We start from the raw sequence: 16,328 nt of genomic DNA on the forward strand, positions 1-16,328 counted from the left end.
CCCATTGATCAAAATTTTGAGATAATCATTTTCTTCAGCGTAGCTAAAAGTTCTGAAAATTATGTTTTGTGGATAACAAACCCCCAACATCCCTCAAGGAAAGGGTTTTAAGTTAGGCCCTGGGGGAATGTAAGGTTTTTATGTATAGTGTTCTCGAAAATTCTAAAAGGGCTCATTCAATTGGAAATTGAAAGGGCTAGTGCCCTTTTTAATAGTTGAAAGTGATTGGAGGGCAACTAACCCCCCTCTCACGACCACCATGTCCTCAAACATATTCAATCAAAATTTTGAGATAGCCATTTTTTCAACGTAGTTGAAAGTTTGGAAATTATCTCTTTGAGGATGACAATCCCCCACAGCCCTCAGGGCAAGGGTTGTAAGTTATGCCCTGGTGGCATATAAGATTTTTATAGAAAGTATTGTTGTAGAAAAATCAAAAAGAGCCCATTCGATTGGAAATTGAAAGAGCTAATGACCTTCTTATAGTCATTAATCAAAAAAAATTTTTGCACAAAATAAGTTTTTCAAAAAAAAGTAAAGAACTCCATTAAACCAAAAATGAACAGAAACAGAATCAAATAATCTATCAAGCATACAACTACCCCAAATCAGTATCAATAAATAAATGAAACCCAAAACAAACAGAAATTAAAGTAAGTCAAACTCAAAATGAGCAGAACTTAATTTGATTAGGGTTGGGTTCTAAGCCCTATGCTTTCTAAAATACAGAATTTAATTTGTACTTTACTGAAAAAATTCAAATGAATTTACCGAAAATATGTGCACTGTCAGTTTATTAGGCATATGCTGATATTTATTCCTTAAAATATTAATTAATTTTTGTTTTCTTAAAGTTATAAGTGAAAATATTTAAAAGAATTTTTTAAATATTTCTATAAAAATCCTATATGTCCCCAGGGAACAATTTAAACCCCTTGCCCTGAGGACTGAGTGGGGAGGATTTGTTATCCTCAAAGAAATGGTTTCCAGACCTTTCTGATAGGCTGAACAAAATGGCTATATCAAAATTTTGAATGGAGCTGTTTGAAGAATTGATAAGCGTGGAGGGAGAAGTTTGCCATCTGATCATTTTCGACTAATAAAAAAGGCACTAGTCCTCTCAATTTCCATCGAATGAGTCCTTTTTGAAGCTTCTACGACAAAACTTTCTATAAAACGCTATATGCCCCAAGGGCATAACTTACAACCCTTGTCATGAAGGCTATGGGGGAGGGATGTCATTCTCAAAGACACAATATTCAGACCTGTCAATTACGTTAAACAAAATCACCATATCAAAATGTTGATTAGAATGTTGGGGTTTGGCTTTGGAGTGATGGGCTTTGGAGGGAGATGATTCTCTCTCTTATTTCTTTCGACTATTAAAAAAGGCAATAGCCCTCTCAATTTCCAATCGAAAGAGCCTTTTTAGAAGTTTATACGACAACGCTTCCTATATGACATTATAAACCCCCAGGGAATAACCTTAGCCTTGAGGGCTGTTGGGGTTTTCACACTCAAAACCCTAATTTCCGGACCCTTCAACTACATTCAACAAAATTGCTATATCAAAACGTTGATCAGAAGTGTTTGGGGAAATGATGGGAATGGGAGGGGGGCATTTGCCCTACGATCTCTTTTGACTATTAATAAGGGCTCTAGCCCTCTAAAATCCCAATTGAATAAGTCCTTTTTGAAGTTTTTACGACAACGCTGGCAAAGACCTCATTTCCAGAACTTTCAACTATGTTGAACAAAATGTCTATCTCAAAATTTTGATTTGACGTGTTTGGGGATATGGTTGGCTTGAAGGGGTGTTAGTTGCCCTCCAATCATTTTCGAGCAATAAATAAGGCACTAGCGCTTTTAATTTCCAATCGAATGAGCACTTTTTGAAATTTTTACGACAACTCTTTCTATAATACCTTATATGCCCCCAGGGCATAACTTACAACCCTTGTTCTGAGGGATGTGGGGGGAGTATCATCCTCAGAGATATAATTTCTGGACTTTTCATCTACGTTAAAAAAAATGGCTATGTAAAAAATTTTATTGGAGGTTTTTGGGGAAATGGTGGGCGTGGGAGGAGTGTTAGTTTTCCTCCAATCACTTTTGATTATTAATAAGGCACTAGCCCTTCGAAGTTTTCGAAGTTTATGTTACAATACTCTATAAAAACCTTATATGCCCCCATGGCTACCTTGCAACCCTAACTTGCAACCCTTGCCCTGAGGGGTGTGCGAGGGGGGTGATCATCCTCAAAGTAATAATATCCAGAACTTTCAACTACGTTGAAAGAAATGGCTAGCTCGAAATTTTGATTGGATTTGTTTGGGGAAATGGTGGGCATGAGAGGGTGGTTGGTTGTCCTCCAATCAGTTACAATTAGCCCATTAAAAAGGGCACTAGCCCTTTCAATTTCCAATTGAATGAGCCTTTTTTGAAGTTTCTACGACAACATTTTTTATAAGAAACCTTATATGCCCCAGGGAATAACTTAAAACGTTAACCCTGAGGACTCTGGGAGGAGTGTCATCCTCAAAGACCTAATTTCCAGAACTTTCGTCTACGTTGAGCAAAATGGTTATCTCAAAATTTGATTGGATGTGTTTGGGGAAATGGTGAGCTTGAGAGGTGAGCTAGTTGCCCTACAATCAGTTTCGACTATTAAAAGGGCACTAGCCCTTTCAATTTTCAATCGAATGAGCCCTTTTTGAATTCTATACGAAGACGCTTTTTATAAAAACCTTATATACCCCAAGGGCATAACTTAAAACCCTTGCCCTAAAGGGTTTGGGGGTTTGTCATCCTCAAAATCGTTATTTCCTGAACTTTCAACTACGTTGGACAAAATGGCTACCTCAAAACTTTAATTGAATGTGTTTGGGGAAATGTTGGGCGTGAGAGGGGGTTAGTTTCTCTCCATTCACTTTCGACTATTAAAAAGGGCACTAGACCTTTCAATTTCCACTCAAATGAGCCATTTCTGAAGTTTTTACGACAACACTTTCTATACAAACCTTATATCCCCCCAGGGTATGACTTAAAACCCATGCCCAGAGGGATCTGAGGAGGTTGTCGTCCTAAAAGACCTAATTTCCCGAACTTTTAATAACGTTGAACAAAATGAATATCTTAAAATTTTGATTGGATGTTTTTGGGGAAATGGTGGGTGTCAGAGGGGGTTAGTTGCTCCCCACTTACTTTCATTTATTTAAAAGGGCACTAGCCCTTTCAATTTTCAATCGAGTGAGCCCTTTTTGAATTTTTACGAAAACGCTTTCTATAAAAACCTCATATGCCCCAGGGCACAAATTACAACGCCTGCCCTGAGGGTTGTGGGGGAATGTCATCCTCAAAGACATAATTTACAAAACTTTTAACTACGTTGAAAAAAATGGCTATCTCAAAAGTTTTGATTGAAAAATGGTGGGCGTGAGAGGGGTGTTAGTTTCCCTCCAATTACTTTTGACTTTTAAAAATACCACTAGCCATTTCAGTTTCGAGTGGAATAAACCCCTTTTGAAGTTTCAACGACAAATCTTGCAATAAAAATCTTATATGCCCCCAGAGTATAACTTATAACCCTTGCCGTAAGGGCTGTGGGGGGAATTTTCATCCTTAAAGACCTAATTCCCAAAACTTTCAACTACGTTGAGCAAAATTGCTATATAAAAATTTTGATTGTATGCATTTGGGGAAAAGGTGGGCTTCAGAGTGGGGTAGGGTGCCCTCCAAACACTTTCGACTATTAAAAAGGGCACTATCCCTTTTATTTTCCAATTGAATGTGCCCTTTTTCAAGTTTTTATGACAAAGATTTCAAAAAGAACCTTATAGGCAACAAGGGTATATATATATATATATATATATATATATATATATATATATATATATATATATATATATATATATATATATATATATATATATATATATATATATATATATATATATATATATATATATATATATATATATATATATATATATATATATATCGAAACTGAGAAAATATAAGAAGGGGACTTTAAACCTCAGGTTTACTGTTTCCGACGATGGATAAATGGTATTCTTTTCACGGCTCTCAGCCACTTCAATAAAAAAAATGTATCGTAAAGTGCCATTTTTGTACCGTATGGTAGTTAATGATGGCGGTAAAGATGTGATTTATATATATATATATATATATATATATATATATATATATATATATATATATATATATATATTTACTGTTTCCATCGTCGGAAACAGTAAACCTGAGGTTTAAAGTCCCCTTCTTATATTTTCTCCCTCCAAGTCCCCTTAGATTTTTTTTCAATTTGTCTTCTGACTAGTAGAAGTAACAGAATGCTGCAATATCCTAGAGAAATATTCGATGATTTAATCCAAACTCTACTTTCTTGTACTTGCAGGCGTTTCCGCCTAACCCGGCTTCTGAACAAAGCTTCTGAATAATTGTCTCTCACGATGAATAGACTTGTGATAGTTCTTTGGTGAACTTCTGCCAGAATTCGTCCCATCTGTTGGTGAATTTGCGGAAACCCTCAGCTGGCTCTAGATCTCGTTTAACTAACGTCCATCAATTTTTAACTATCCACCTTGTCTATTATACCATGTTGGCAGGGGTTCACTGTTCAGCGACCAGTAATTGTTGATAAACAATCCTGGATTATAAACAAACCTGTGTGGCAAGTTTATCTTTAATGAACTTAATTTACTATTATTCAGCACTCGTCGCCTGACCATCACGTGTAATTCGCGTGTGTTAGTTTAAATTATTTTTGTAGTGAATTTTTAACTAGATGAGCGTTTCCGAGCTTTTGTATTCACCGCTGTTGAACTTTGTTTTTGAAAATTTAAGTGGTGTTGATGAAGCCGTTATTTTACGGAAAGGAGTGGACTTTTTTAAAGATTTGGAAACTGTTGAGTCAGAGAAAGCAAAGCTATGGAGTTTTGTGCATGAAAAGGATCCCCCTGTCAGAAGGGGCACTAATGCAATTCTTAGTCACCTGCAAGATATTATAGACTTTATGAAGAAATGTGATGCCGATGGAAAACAGCTCCCTTGTTTTGTCATCAAAAGACCAACAGAAGTCCCTGTTATCTCTGCTAAAGCGTTTACACACGTCACAGTCAAGCTTACGAGCCTTGAGCAAGTGATTTCGCTAATTTCTGCCAAGATTGATTCATACAATCTGAACTTTCCTAAAATACCTGTGATTAGCCAACCTGCTGCGTGTGATACGCATACTACAAATTTGATCTCCGATCTCCCTCCTGAGCATGGTGACCCGCTAAAGCGAAAATCAGTAATAGACTCAATTTCTGGTCATGAGCTGGTGTCCAGAGTGCGAGCGACTAAAAAGCGGTGGACGGTGAATATTGAGAAATCTGCAGCTGAAGATTTTTGCAAATCAGCAAAGGAAGCTCTACCTGGTTCTAGTGTGAAAATTTTATCTAAAAAACACACTGGTGTTATTCGAGAAGTCTCGTCTGATTTTGACTTTGAAATGCTACGGAACCGGTTTGGTATAATCGGGTCTAGCCGATTTGGAACAAGCAAATCGGTTATACTTGAATTTGCAGACGCGATTACTAAAGGATCATTTCTGCGAAACGGTGTGAAGATTGGGTATGAAAACTTCCGTTTTTATGAGTTCAAGCAATTGCCAAAGTGTTGCTTCAAGTTTCGTTCCCCTGGGCACTTGGAAAGGGCATGTACTATTAGCGCTCGTTGTGCTGGACTGCATTTATCTACGAACAGTGATCGTTGTACGGAATCTCCGAAATGTGCCAATTGTGGAGGATCTCATCCTTTTTACAGCCTACGATGCCCTGTGATTAAGAAGATCACTAATAAGGTCTATTCTCCGAAATGAATCCGGACATAAGTATAGTCTCATTTAATATTGATGGAACGAGAGGCAAGGACTTTTTTATTGATGATCTGTATGTTAATTACTACGTTGTTTGTATCGAAGAACATTTACTGATCGCCTTTAGCGAAAATTTTCTGTGACGAAGCAGTTTTCCCGTTGTTTTTGTGCGTCCAGCTAAAATTACGCGTAGCCGCCCTTCTGGCGGCTTAGCATGTGTTTTTAAGAAAAATATTTCTGTTGCGAGTCCTGTGCTTTTCCAATCAGATGACACTTTTCTTGCGGTGCGTCTTGGTAATAGTGTATTAATTAATGTATATCTGCCATATAATGATCGTTCCATTCGTTCACTTCAGAATTTCTCTTGTGCTTGTAATGGACTTAAATCTTTAATTCAAAAGATATCGGATAATGGGTTGCATTTTGTTATTGCTGGTGATTTTAATACCGATCTGGTCTCTGATAATGTAAGGAATGATCAGCTTTTTTATTTTCTCCCGGCTTATAAAATTATTCGGAAGTCCCATGATTATACGTATATTCACCATTCAGGTAGTAAATCAGACATTGATCATTTAATTTGTTCTGCAGCTATTGTCTGCTCGCCAGTTATGGTTCATTTTGACGAGAATGATGTTGATCACTTTCCGCTGTCTTTTTGTTTATCAAAGTCTGTTGTTTGTTCTGGGAGTATGTCTAAGAGTCGTGGTGTACGTTCTAAATGGTTTCATAAGCCTGATTGGAATGATGCGAATTTTTCTGTTTATCTTATAACATTGGCTTCACTTCTAAGTACGATTTATGTTCCTTATCAGCTTTTGCAGTGTAGTCAGAATTTTATTTATGCTAAATATGAAATAGACCGATATTATCATTCTATTCTCTCTGCTATGAAAGAAGCTGAAAAAAGTTCTGTCCCAGTAAAGCGAATCCGAAAGAATACTCAAAAGCCTCTTTGGTCACTTGACCCTAACCTTAAGGCCTGTAAAAATAAAGCTAAATTTTGGCTAAAAATTTGGACAGCTTGTGGTCGGCCTAGGTCTGGTAATGTTTTTCTTATTAAACAGAAAACTAAATTAGAATTTAAGAAGTAACTAAAAAGTGTCCGATACCGAGGGCTTGATTTTCCATCTTCCCCTAAAGATTGGAGGAAAGTAATTAATTCAAGTAAAACAGACGATTCTGATGTAAGCAGTAATGCTACTCCACCAAGTTCTTGGCATGCATATTATTCGAAGATTTTCTCCGTTTTGAATTATTCTGTTCATAGAAAGTTTGGTGAAGCGTTTGTTGAAATTGTCTCTAGATTTCTAAGTCAGCGCTTTGTTTTGCCTATATCGCGTTGTGAAGTTTTGAATGCTTTGAATCATCTTAAGTCGAAATCTATTGATGCTGATGGTTTCTCTAAAATGCATCTAACTCCCCAATGTGATGAACTTGTGTCACATCTTGCGCTTTTGTTTCAAATGTGCTTGGCATCTTCTGTCGTCCCGGAAAGCTTTTTGTGTGCCAGCGTGACTTCAATTTTAAAAAGAGGTAAACCGCCAACAGATTGCTCTTCTTACCGTCCAGTTTCTGTTTCTTGCAATATTAGCTAGGTCTTCGAGTATATTCTTTTACCTAATTTAACTAGAAATATTTCTTTCTTTGGTGAAAATCAACTTGGTTTCAGACCTGGTGTGGGGTGCCAACATGCTCATCGTGTCTTTTCTTCTATTCTACTTTAAGTTCTTCTAAGGGTAAAGGCGTATATCTCTGTACACTAGATCTTTCAAAGGCTTTTGATTCTGTTGTTCATAACCAGCTTTTCTTTTCTTTGGCTTTTTCTGGTGTTAATTTTTCGGTTATTTACCTTTTACGGTTTTGGTATTCTAAGTCTTACCTCCGCCTGAAATCTTCTCCAGAAACAACTATTAAAGTGCTTCGTGTTGTTAGGCAAGGAGGCGTTTTATCACCAACCCTTTTCAAAATTTGTATTTCTACTGTTCTGGAAAAGATCTCAGGCACTTATTTTTTTGGTTCTACTGATATTTCTTACAGTGCCTATACTGATGACATTCTGTTGATTAGTCGTACTAAGTCTGCTCTTTCTGCGATGGTTTCCTTAGTTTCTCAGTCTTTCCTAAATATTGGTCTATCCCTGAATCTTGACAAGTGTGAATTCTTATCTTATAATCTGTCTTCGTCTACTCCTCTGGTATGTAATGAATTTTCTGTACTTTCTGTCTCTTCCTTTCGATGGCTTGGTATTACTGTTTCTAATTCTCTAGCTCTCTTTCGTAAACAGATTGTTGCTGATTCAGAAAGAAAAATTCAGTTCAGTTATTCAAAAATTGTAGCAAACCGTGGAAAATATAACAGAAGAGCTCTTGGGCGCTTATTCTCGACTTTTTCTGATCATTCTGTGCTGTATTTTTCGGGTGTTCATTCTGTTCTTAAGCTAAAGGATTTAAAAAAGATTAAAGTTACATATTTCAAACTTTGTAAATTTCTTCTTTCTCTGTCGCCATGGACTAGAAATTGGTATCTGGTTAAAAATTTCTATGTTACGGATGTAACTCAAAAGCTCGGTGACCTACACAAAAAGCTTTCTGCTGATGCATTTTGTAATATTGGCCCTGACCACGGTCTTTTATAGTTTTTTTCTTAGTTTAATTTAATTGCTAGTGTCAGTTGATGTTCTTTCTTGTTTTTCTTTTTTTATTATTATGTTTATACTCCACTTGTACTACTTGTTGTCTTGTAGTTGTGGGTAATAAATGATTGATTGATTGATTGAAAGGCTTGGAAGCATCATAAAAAGCTACCATTGTAATCTAAATGGTCAAAAACTTATACCTAAAGGTTATCACTCCCTCATCTTGACAAAATCGTCAAAGAAAAAAGTGAAAAAACTGCTGCGGTTAAAGATTATGGCAATATCTCTTTAGTAATTCTGTTTTTTTTTTATCAGCAACTCCTTAAAAATAATGAAGGGAAAATATGCCCCTTGGACTCTGTATGTAACGAAATTGCAGTTTTTTTGGTGGGAAAGTTGGAGAGATCTGGCTAGTAAAATTTATATTTAATTTTCTAAAACTCATGTTGCTATCTTTAAATTCTTCGTCTAATTTAGACACACATGTTTTTGCGAAGTTTATTGTATATATTTGGAAAACCTAAATACGAACACAACTAATCCAAATTCTTTTTGATGGAAGTAAAGAGCGATGTTGAAACTTAAAATGGACAAAAAATATTGCTTCACAGTTTATGCAACATATTTCTGCAAAACTGGTTCAAAGAAAGTGATCTGTTAACACTTTACTTGAAACAGGGCGTGATTGAGTTTTTAGAGGACTTTATGAGGACTAAAATTTTAGAGGACTAAAATTTTAGAGGACTAAAATTTATTGACTTTATGACCGGGGAAATACTATTGAGAACATTACAAATTAATGTTTATTTTCTGCTGGCTGCTTAAAAACTTTTAATATAAAAAAAAGTAATCTAAAAAATTAAAGGCTTAATCCTGATTTATTGCTTCGGATTTGTGTTATAAGTAATATACTACTTTTTCTGGATTCTGCTAGGATAATATCACGAATCAGATTTATTTTAACAAGTTTCGAAGATATATGTTGTATAAACTGCAAATTAATAATTTTTGTTCGGTTTAAATTTCAATTTCGCTCGTTTCTTTCCATCGGTGAAACTTTGTTTTTTTTGTTTTTTTTAATTTATCTTGGAAAAGACTGATTAATCCAGTTCACTAAAAAAAAAAATCTAAACCCATTTTCTCCTGTATTATTTGTTTCCTAACATATTTACAAGCCCCTCATTCTATCAAAATGCCTTATATGCTCTTTCCTGACTTACGGAAACAGTTAGAAAATGGCAATTGTTGCATAAAAATTAGTTTGTGCGCATGGTGTTTGTCTAAGAAAGTCTGCTTAACAAGCAAAAACTTATTAGTCATAATCGGAAAAGTTCAGAACTCCTCGAAAGTAAAAACCTTGAAATCGCTTGCTTATTGTCCGTGAAATTAGAAATTATGAAAGTTGGTTCGGTTTCTGATTGTTTTCTTATTCTGTATTTAATTGTGTTGTTTCATTATTTATACTCAATATCGTTACTTCCATACAGCCGATATCGCCTTGTCAGGTCGGAAAAGGTTTAGTATTTGAGGGGGGTTCATCAGACAAAATGGCAACAACTAGTTTTCCACTTTCGTTATTATAAATTTTATTGTTATTTAATTTTCTGATTTTGGAAGATGGAATTCTTGTATCTTCTTCATTTCATTTTCTTACTTGGTATTTTCTGGGTTTTCAAAGATTAAAGAAAACAGCGTATAACAAAATAATATTCTTGCTTTGATATAATTTTTGCTCATTTTTGACACAGAGAACCAGAGATATTGCTTGTAAGAAATCTTGTTACTGAAGAATTTGTAACTTTCTCTGCTGTTTCGAAGTTTCTCATTGAAAATACTTAACCAATCAGGCTTCAAAATTTGGGGCTGGAACTTTTGTTTCTTGGGACTATAGGGAAGTAGCCTCTCTTTTTCTCATAATAAATTTTAAAAACTATTTCCACAATGCAAGTTTTTCAAAGAAAAGTAAAGCCAAGAATGAGCAAAAATAAAGTCAAATAATCTTCCAAGCGTAAAACAACCACAGATCACTATCAATAAATAAATGAAACTCAAAACGAACAGAAATTATAATAGATAGCCAAGTCAAACCCAAAACGAACCAAAATTAACATGGGTTAGGCTGATTACCCCTATGCCTTCTCATGACCAGAACACAACTTGCGCTTTACTAAAAAAAAAAGAAAAAAAAATGACAACGGATTGTCAGTTAAACTGAAATATACTGACATTTCTTCGTTAAGGCTTTGAAAGTTTTTCATTTACGAAAGTAAGAAAGCTGAAAACGTTTCAAACGTGTTTTGTTTTCACTAAAGCGCAAATTGTGTTCTGGTCCTAGAATCTTTTGTTACTCTCAAAAAGGGCACCAGACATTGGCGCTGTATTTGGAGTGTAAGAGGAGGGCTTCCTTCTTCGTTTATCTAGTAAAAATATTTTAAACAAGTAAATACAAAGTGAAAACATTTTAAATATATTTTGTTTTCAGTAAAGTACAAATTATGTTCTGGTCTTGAGAAGGCGTGGGGGTTGTCAGCCCTACTCATGTTAATTTTTGCTCGTTGTGGGGTTTGACTCGGTTATTTATCGTATGATTTAAACATACAATATACGTTTAAGATGTTTTTACTTTTTTAACTTTAATGAATTAAAAATTACTAAAACCTAAAGGAATATATATCAGTAAAAGTATTATAAACTAATAATTCACGGCAATGTCTTTTTCAGTATAGTTCAAATTAAGTTCAGGTTTTGAGAAGGTGTGGGGGTTGTCAAAGAAATAATTTCCAGACCTTTCAACTACACTGAACAAAATACAAACCAAAAAAAAAACCTCCAAATGTTATACGATCACCCTTTCTACATAAACCTTATACGTCCCCAGGGCATAACATACAACCCTTATCCGAGGGTTGTCGGGGGTTGTCATTCTCAAAGATATAAATTCCAGACTTTTCAATTATGTTGAACCAAATGGCTATCCAAGAATTTTTATTGGATGTGTTTGGGGAAAAGATGGGCGTGGGAAGGGGGTTAGTTATAATTCAATCACTTTCGACTATTAAAAACGGCACTGGTTCCTTCAATTTCCAGTCAAATGAGCTGTTTTCGAAGTTTCTTCGAAAACAAATAGCCATACCAAAATATCTATCAGATGCATTTCGGGAAAATACGAGATGCGTGGGGGGGGGGGGGTTATCCAGCCTCTGATCACTTTTAATTTTAAAAAGGACACTAGAACTTCTGATTACAAATCCAAATGAGCCCCCCCTCCAAGTATATACGAGCGTCCTTTCTTTCTATATATACCTTATATGCCCCCAGGGCGCAACTTAGCACCCTTGCCCTGAGGACTCTGGGGGAGGGGGGTTGTTAACCTCAAAGATATAATTTCTGGACCTTTCAATTACGTTGAACAAAATGGCTATCTGAAAATTTCGATTGGATAGGTTTGGGAAAATGGTGGGCGTGGGAGGGGCCTAGTTACCCTCTTATCACTTTCAACTATTAAAAAAGGTACTAGCCCTTTAAATTTCTAATCCAATGAGCTCTTTTTGATGTTCCTAAGACAACAAATAGCCATCACAAAATTTCTATCAGATGTATTTCTTGAAAATATCACGGGTTGGGGGGGTATCCACCCTCCGATCACTCTGAATCTTAAAAAGGGCACTGGAATTTTGATTACCCATCCAATGATCTCTTTATGAAGTTTACACTATCACCCATTCTATATATAGCTTACCTTATATGATCCCAGGGCATAAATTACAACCCTTGCCCTGAGGGTTTTAGGGGGTTGTTAACCTCAAAGATATAATTTCCGGACCTTTCAACTAATTTGAAAAATGGCTGTCTCAAAATTTTGATTGGATGTGATTGAGGTAATGGTGGGAATGGGAGGGGGGCTAGTTGCCCTCCAATCACTTTCGACTATTAAAAGAGCACTAGCCCTTTCAATTTCCAATCGAATGAGCTCTTTTCGAAATTTCTACGACGGCAAATGACCATCTAAAAATTTCTATCAGATACATTTCGGATACTATACAGATACAATACGAGGTGGTGGGGGGGGGGGGGTGTCCACCCTCGGATCGCTCTGAATCCTGAAAAGGGCACTAGAACACCTGATTTCCAATTGAATGAGCCCATTCCGTAGTTTTTACGATCACCCTTTCTACATATCTACATATATACCTTATATATCTGCAGGATATAACTGATAACACTTTCCCTGAGGGCTGGGGGGGCGGGGTTTTCATCCTCAAAGAGATAATTTCCGAACTTTTCAATTACGTTGAACAAAATAGATATTTCAAAATTTCGATTGGATCAGTTTGGGGAAACGGTGGGTGTGAGAGGAGGGGTAAATGCCCTTCAATCACTTTTAACTATTAAAAAGGGAACTGACCCTTTCAATTTTCAATCGAATGAACCCTTTTTGAAGTTTCTACGACAACAAATGGCCATCTCAAAATTTTGGGATCAGATACATTTCGGGAAAACACAAGGTGTGTGTGGGGTGGGGGTATCCACCGTCCCATCACCCTGAATCTCAAAATGGGAACTAAAACTTCTGATTAGCAATCCATAGAGCCCCCTTCGAAGTTCATACAATCACCCTTTCTATGTAAACCTTAATAGCCCCAGGGCATAGCTTACAAGCCTTGCTCTGAGTGCTCTGGGGGGGGGGGGTGTCATCCTCAAAGACATAATTTTCTGATCTTTCATCTACGTTGAACAAAATGGCTATCTCAAAAATTTGATTGATTGTGTTTAAGGAATTGGTGGGCGTGCGAGGGGGATTAGTTTCCCTCCAATCACTTTCGACTATTAAAAAGGGCACTAGCCTTTTGAATTTCCACTCGAAAAGCCCTTTTCGAAGTCTCTAAGAGAACCTATTTGATACAAAGTGCTATGGTCTAAACAAAAAAGATTAAATAAATAATACATTGTACCCGCATCGCTCTTGGGTTAGGCAGGGCTATTGCGCTTCCTATGATATAAATATATTACTTTATTACATAGTAATATATGGATCTATAGTTGCATTATATATTAATATATTACATAGTCCAGATTTAATTCATTTTGGACCAAACTTTGAAACTAGCTAACCAAAAACCACCATTAAAAACCTTTTTTGCTTCATAACCAACATTTTGTGCAAGAAAAAACTATTGACCAGCAATTCGGGCCCCTAGGCACCCGAAGGGTGCCTTCAGCTATCAAAGAAGAATATCAGGGCTTATTTTAAACATACAAACAAATACAAAACCTATTTCAAAAATAAACAGTGCTCAAAGCCAATATTAGTCTGAAAGAAAAAGTTGTTGATCACCGATGCTGGCCAACATAATCTCAAGAAAACACCTTAAGTTCACTTCTCACAAATTATAATTATTCCTTTTACTATTGACATTAAGACAGCGATAAAGCCTGAAATTTTCATTAGTTTAAAAATATTATCCAGAAATACAACCTGCTCAAAAGAACCGAAAATTTCCATATTAAAACCTACACCAAGTAAAAAAAATTATAATAATGCAAACGTAAAATGAACAGAATTTACACTAGAAGAGAGTAGGGCTACTGCCTCTCTTAAGCCCCAGCTCCAAAGAACCTCTTCAAATCCCTACGGCCACACGTTCCATACAAAAGGACTAGGGAAAAATAAATAGATAATACATGCGAGACGCATGATTTTTTACTGAAGCAAAGATAATGCGTTGCTTGCTATTTTTCCCCACCACCAGCATTGAGCAGATATTTACGAAGGAAATTATTTTGAGGGGGAGGAACGTAAAATATTGTCAAAAGCATAGGAAAGATCATAAAGGCTTGACGTTTTATGCACTGGGCCAGAAGAAGGTTTCCTCCTCCTGCATTCAAGGCTTGTATTTAGTTTGTGAAACTGTCTACATGGGCTTACTCAGCTGATTTTCAAATTTGTAGGGTATTGTCTTTTCTCATATTGATCATTTTTTTATGTGGCATGTTAAATGGGTAAACTATTATGTTTGTTTCATTTACCGTAGATCCTTGTGTTGAGATTGATTGTACATGGCCCCAGTTATGTGTACTGAACCAGAATAGAAACCCTATTTGCTTGTGCCAGAGCAATTGCACAAGTACGATTGAGCCCGTGTGTGGTTCGGATGGAAAAACATATCCCAGTGAGTGTCACTTGCAGCTGGAAGCTTGTCGCCACCACAAAGATATTCATGTTGTTCTGCCCGGTGTTTGCCTTCACATGGATAGAGGTAAGAATTTAACTGTTTTAGGTGTCTTTTTAGAGCTCATCAAGAGGCGTGACGGTATTTGTTGCTAAAAATGATTTTAAATGTTTTCAGTGAAGTGATTACAAATATTGCGTTGGACAGGGCTATACCATTGATAATGTGCAGCATTGGGCTTAGAGATTTTTGTTGGTCTCCTTCTCACTGTAGAAGCTGATATCACTGTCTTTTCTATTTTGGTTGTTGACATATGTATTCTTCTTCTAAAGGATATTTTTTTTCTTAATGTAAAAAAAAAATCGTATGAAAATTAGTTACTCGTATTATTCGTTACACAAATATTCGTATATTCGTATTGTACCGTTATACAAATACCAGATTGTTCATACCATCTTCACTGTCCTTATTAACGAGTCTTATCCGTGTTTCTTTTGATTTTTGTTTTAATGGGGAAAAAATAGGCATTAAGGGGATCAGAGACTTTGAAGTTTTATGCCCAGGTTAAAGAGATTTTTGGTCTCGAATATTATTTCAAGTTAGAGTTACTGTCTGAGATATTAGGTACATAATTTCATAGTTACACAGCATTCTTACAGGATTCTTATTAATGGAAAATTCTTCTGGGCTTGGTCTGTTTTGGTGGGTGTTTTTGGGCTGAAAAGCCTCTTCTAGCTAATTTATCTGCAATGGGTTTCCTCCCCGTAGTAGCATAATATATGTAGGCATAAATATATAATGAATCGGAGGTAATACGCTTGAGACTGTCTGTGCAGGATTTCGACTCTTGTTGATAGAAGAGCATCGTCAAGTGCTGAAAACCACGCTGTGACGAAGATGGGCGTAGGATAGCACAAAACCTCCATTCATACTGAGGTCTCAGGGACTTCCTGCTGTCGGTTCTAAGCCGGCTTAAGTGCTTTGGTATAGACTTGAGAAGATGTGTTGGTCCCCGTCCTGTACTGGTATCCCAGACCATTACTTTTCCTGAGGGCAAAATAATTTCAATGATTTAAAGAATATGAAAATTGGAACTTGGAGCGTTACGGCTTTACAAAATTGCCATTCAATTCAATTCAATTCAATTTATTGAAATAAAAACAAGATGAAACATAACACCAATAATAATATGGATCCTGGAACCATCGTATCGACATTTTGACAGACGAATTCAGAAGAATCGAACTGGACTTATTAGGAGTTTCGGAAACTCATACCCCAGGGATAGGAAGCATGAAATTAGGTGACATAGAATTTGTTTACTCAGGCAGGATGGATGAGGTACAAAGACAGGGAGTAGGGCTCATGATAAATAAGGAAACTTTTAAGTCTAGCTTAATCTGGGAAGATATTAATAATAGAATATTAATCACTCATTTTATAACTAAAAAGTTCAGGGTATCCATTATAGTAGTATATGTCCCTGCAGAACCGACTGACGGAAATACTAGTGACTCAGATGAATTTTACTTAAAGTTATAAGAGCAAATAGGCAGGGTACCAGGTAGAAATATGGTGTTTTTATTAGGAGATTTTAACGCCGAGATCATTAGAAGTTGGATAGATGGTATCATAGCCT

The 16,328-nt window shown here is 36.1% G+C and overlaps 1 protein-coding gene across 1 annotated transcript in view; it reads left to right on the forward strand.

The window, feature by feature from the left end:
* Positions 1 to 16,328, forward strand: part of LOC148940485 (uncharacterized) — a 304,533-nt gene that overhangs the window by 29,843 nt on the left and 258,362 nt on the right. Inside the window, exon 2 of the mRNA XM_089104864.1 lies at positions 14,552 to 14,776. Coding sequence (XP_088960990.1) covers positions 14,552 to 14,776 — 225 coding nt within the window. The remainder of the gene's footprint in view (positions 1 to 14,551; positions 14,777 to 16,328) is intronic.

The sequence above is a fragment of the Artemia sp. Qi Xiang Cuo genome, chromosome 19 (genome assembly GCF_049724085.1).
Source record: "Artemia sp. Qi Xiang Cuo chromosome 19, ASM4972408v1, whole genome shotgun sequence".
Lineage (NCBI taxonomy): Eukaryota > Metazoa > Arthropoda > Branchiopoda > Anostraca > Artemiidae > Artemia > Artemia sp. Qi Xiang Cuo.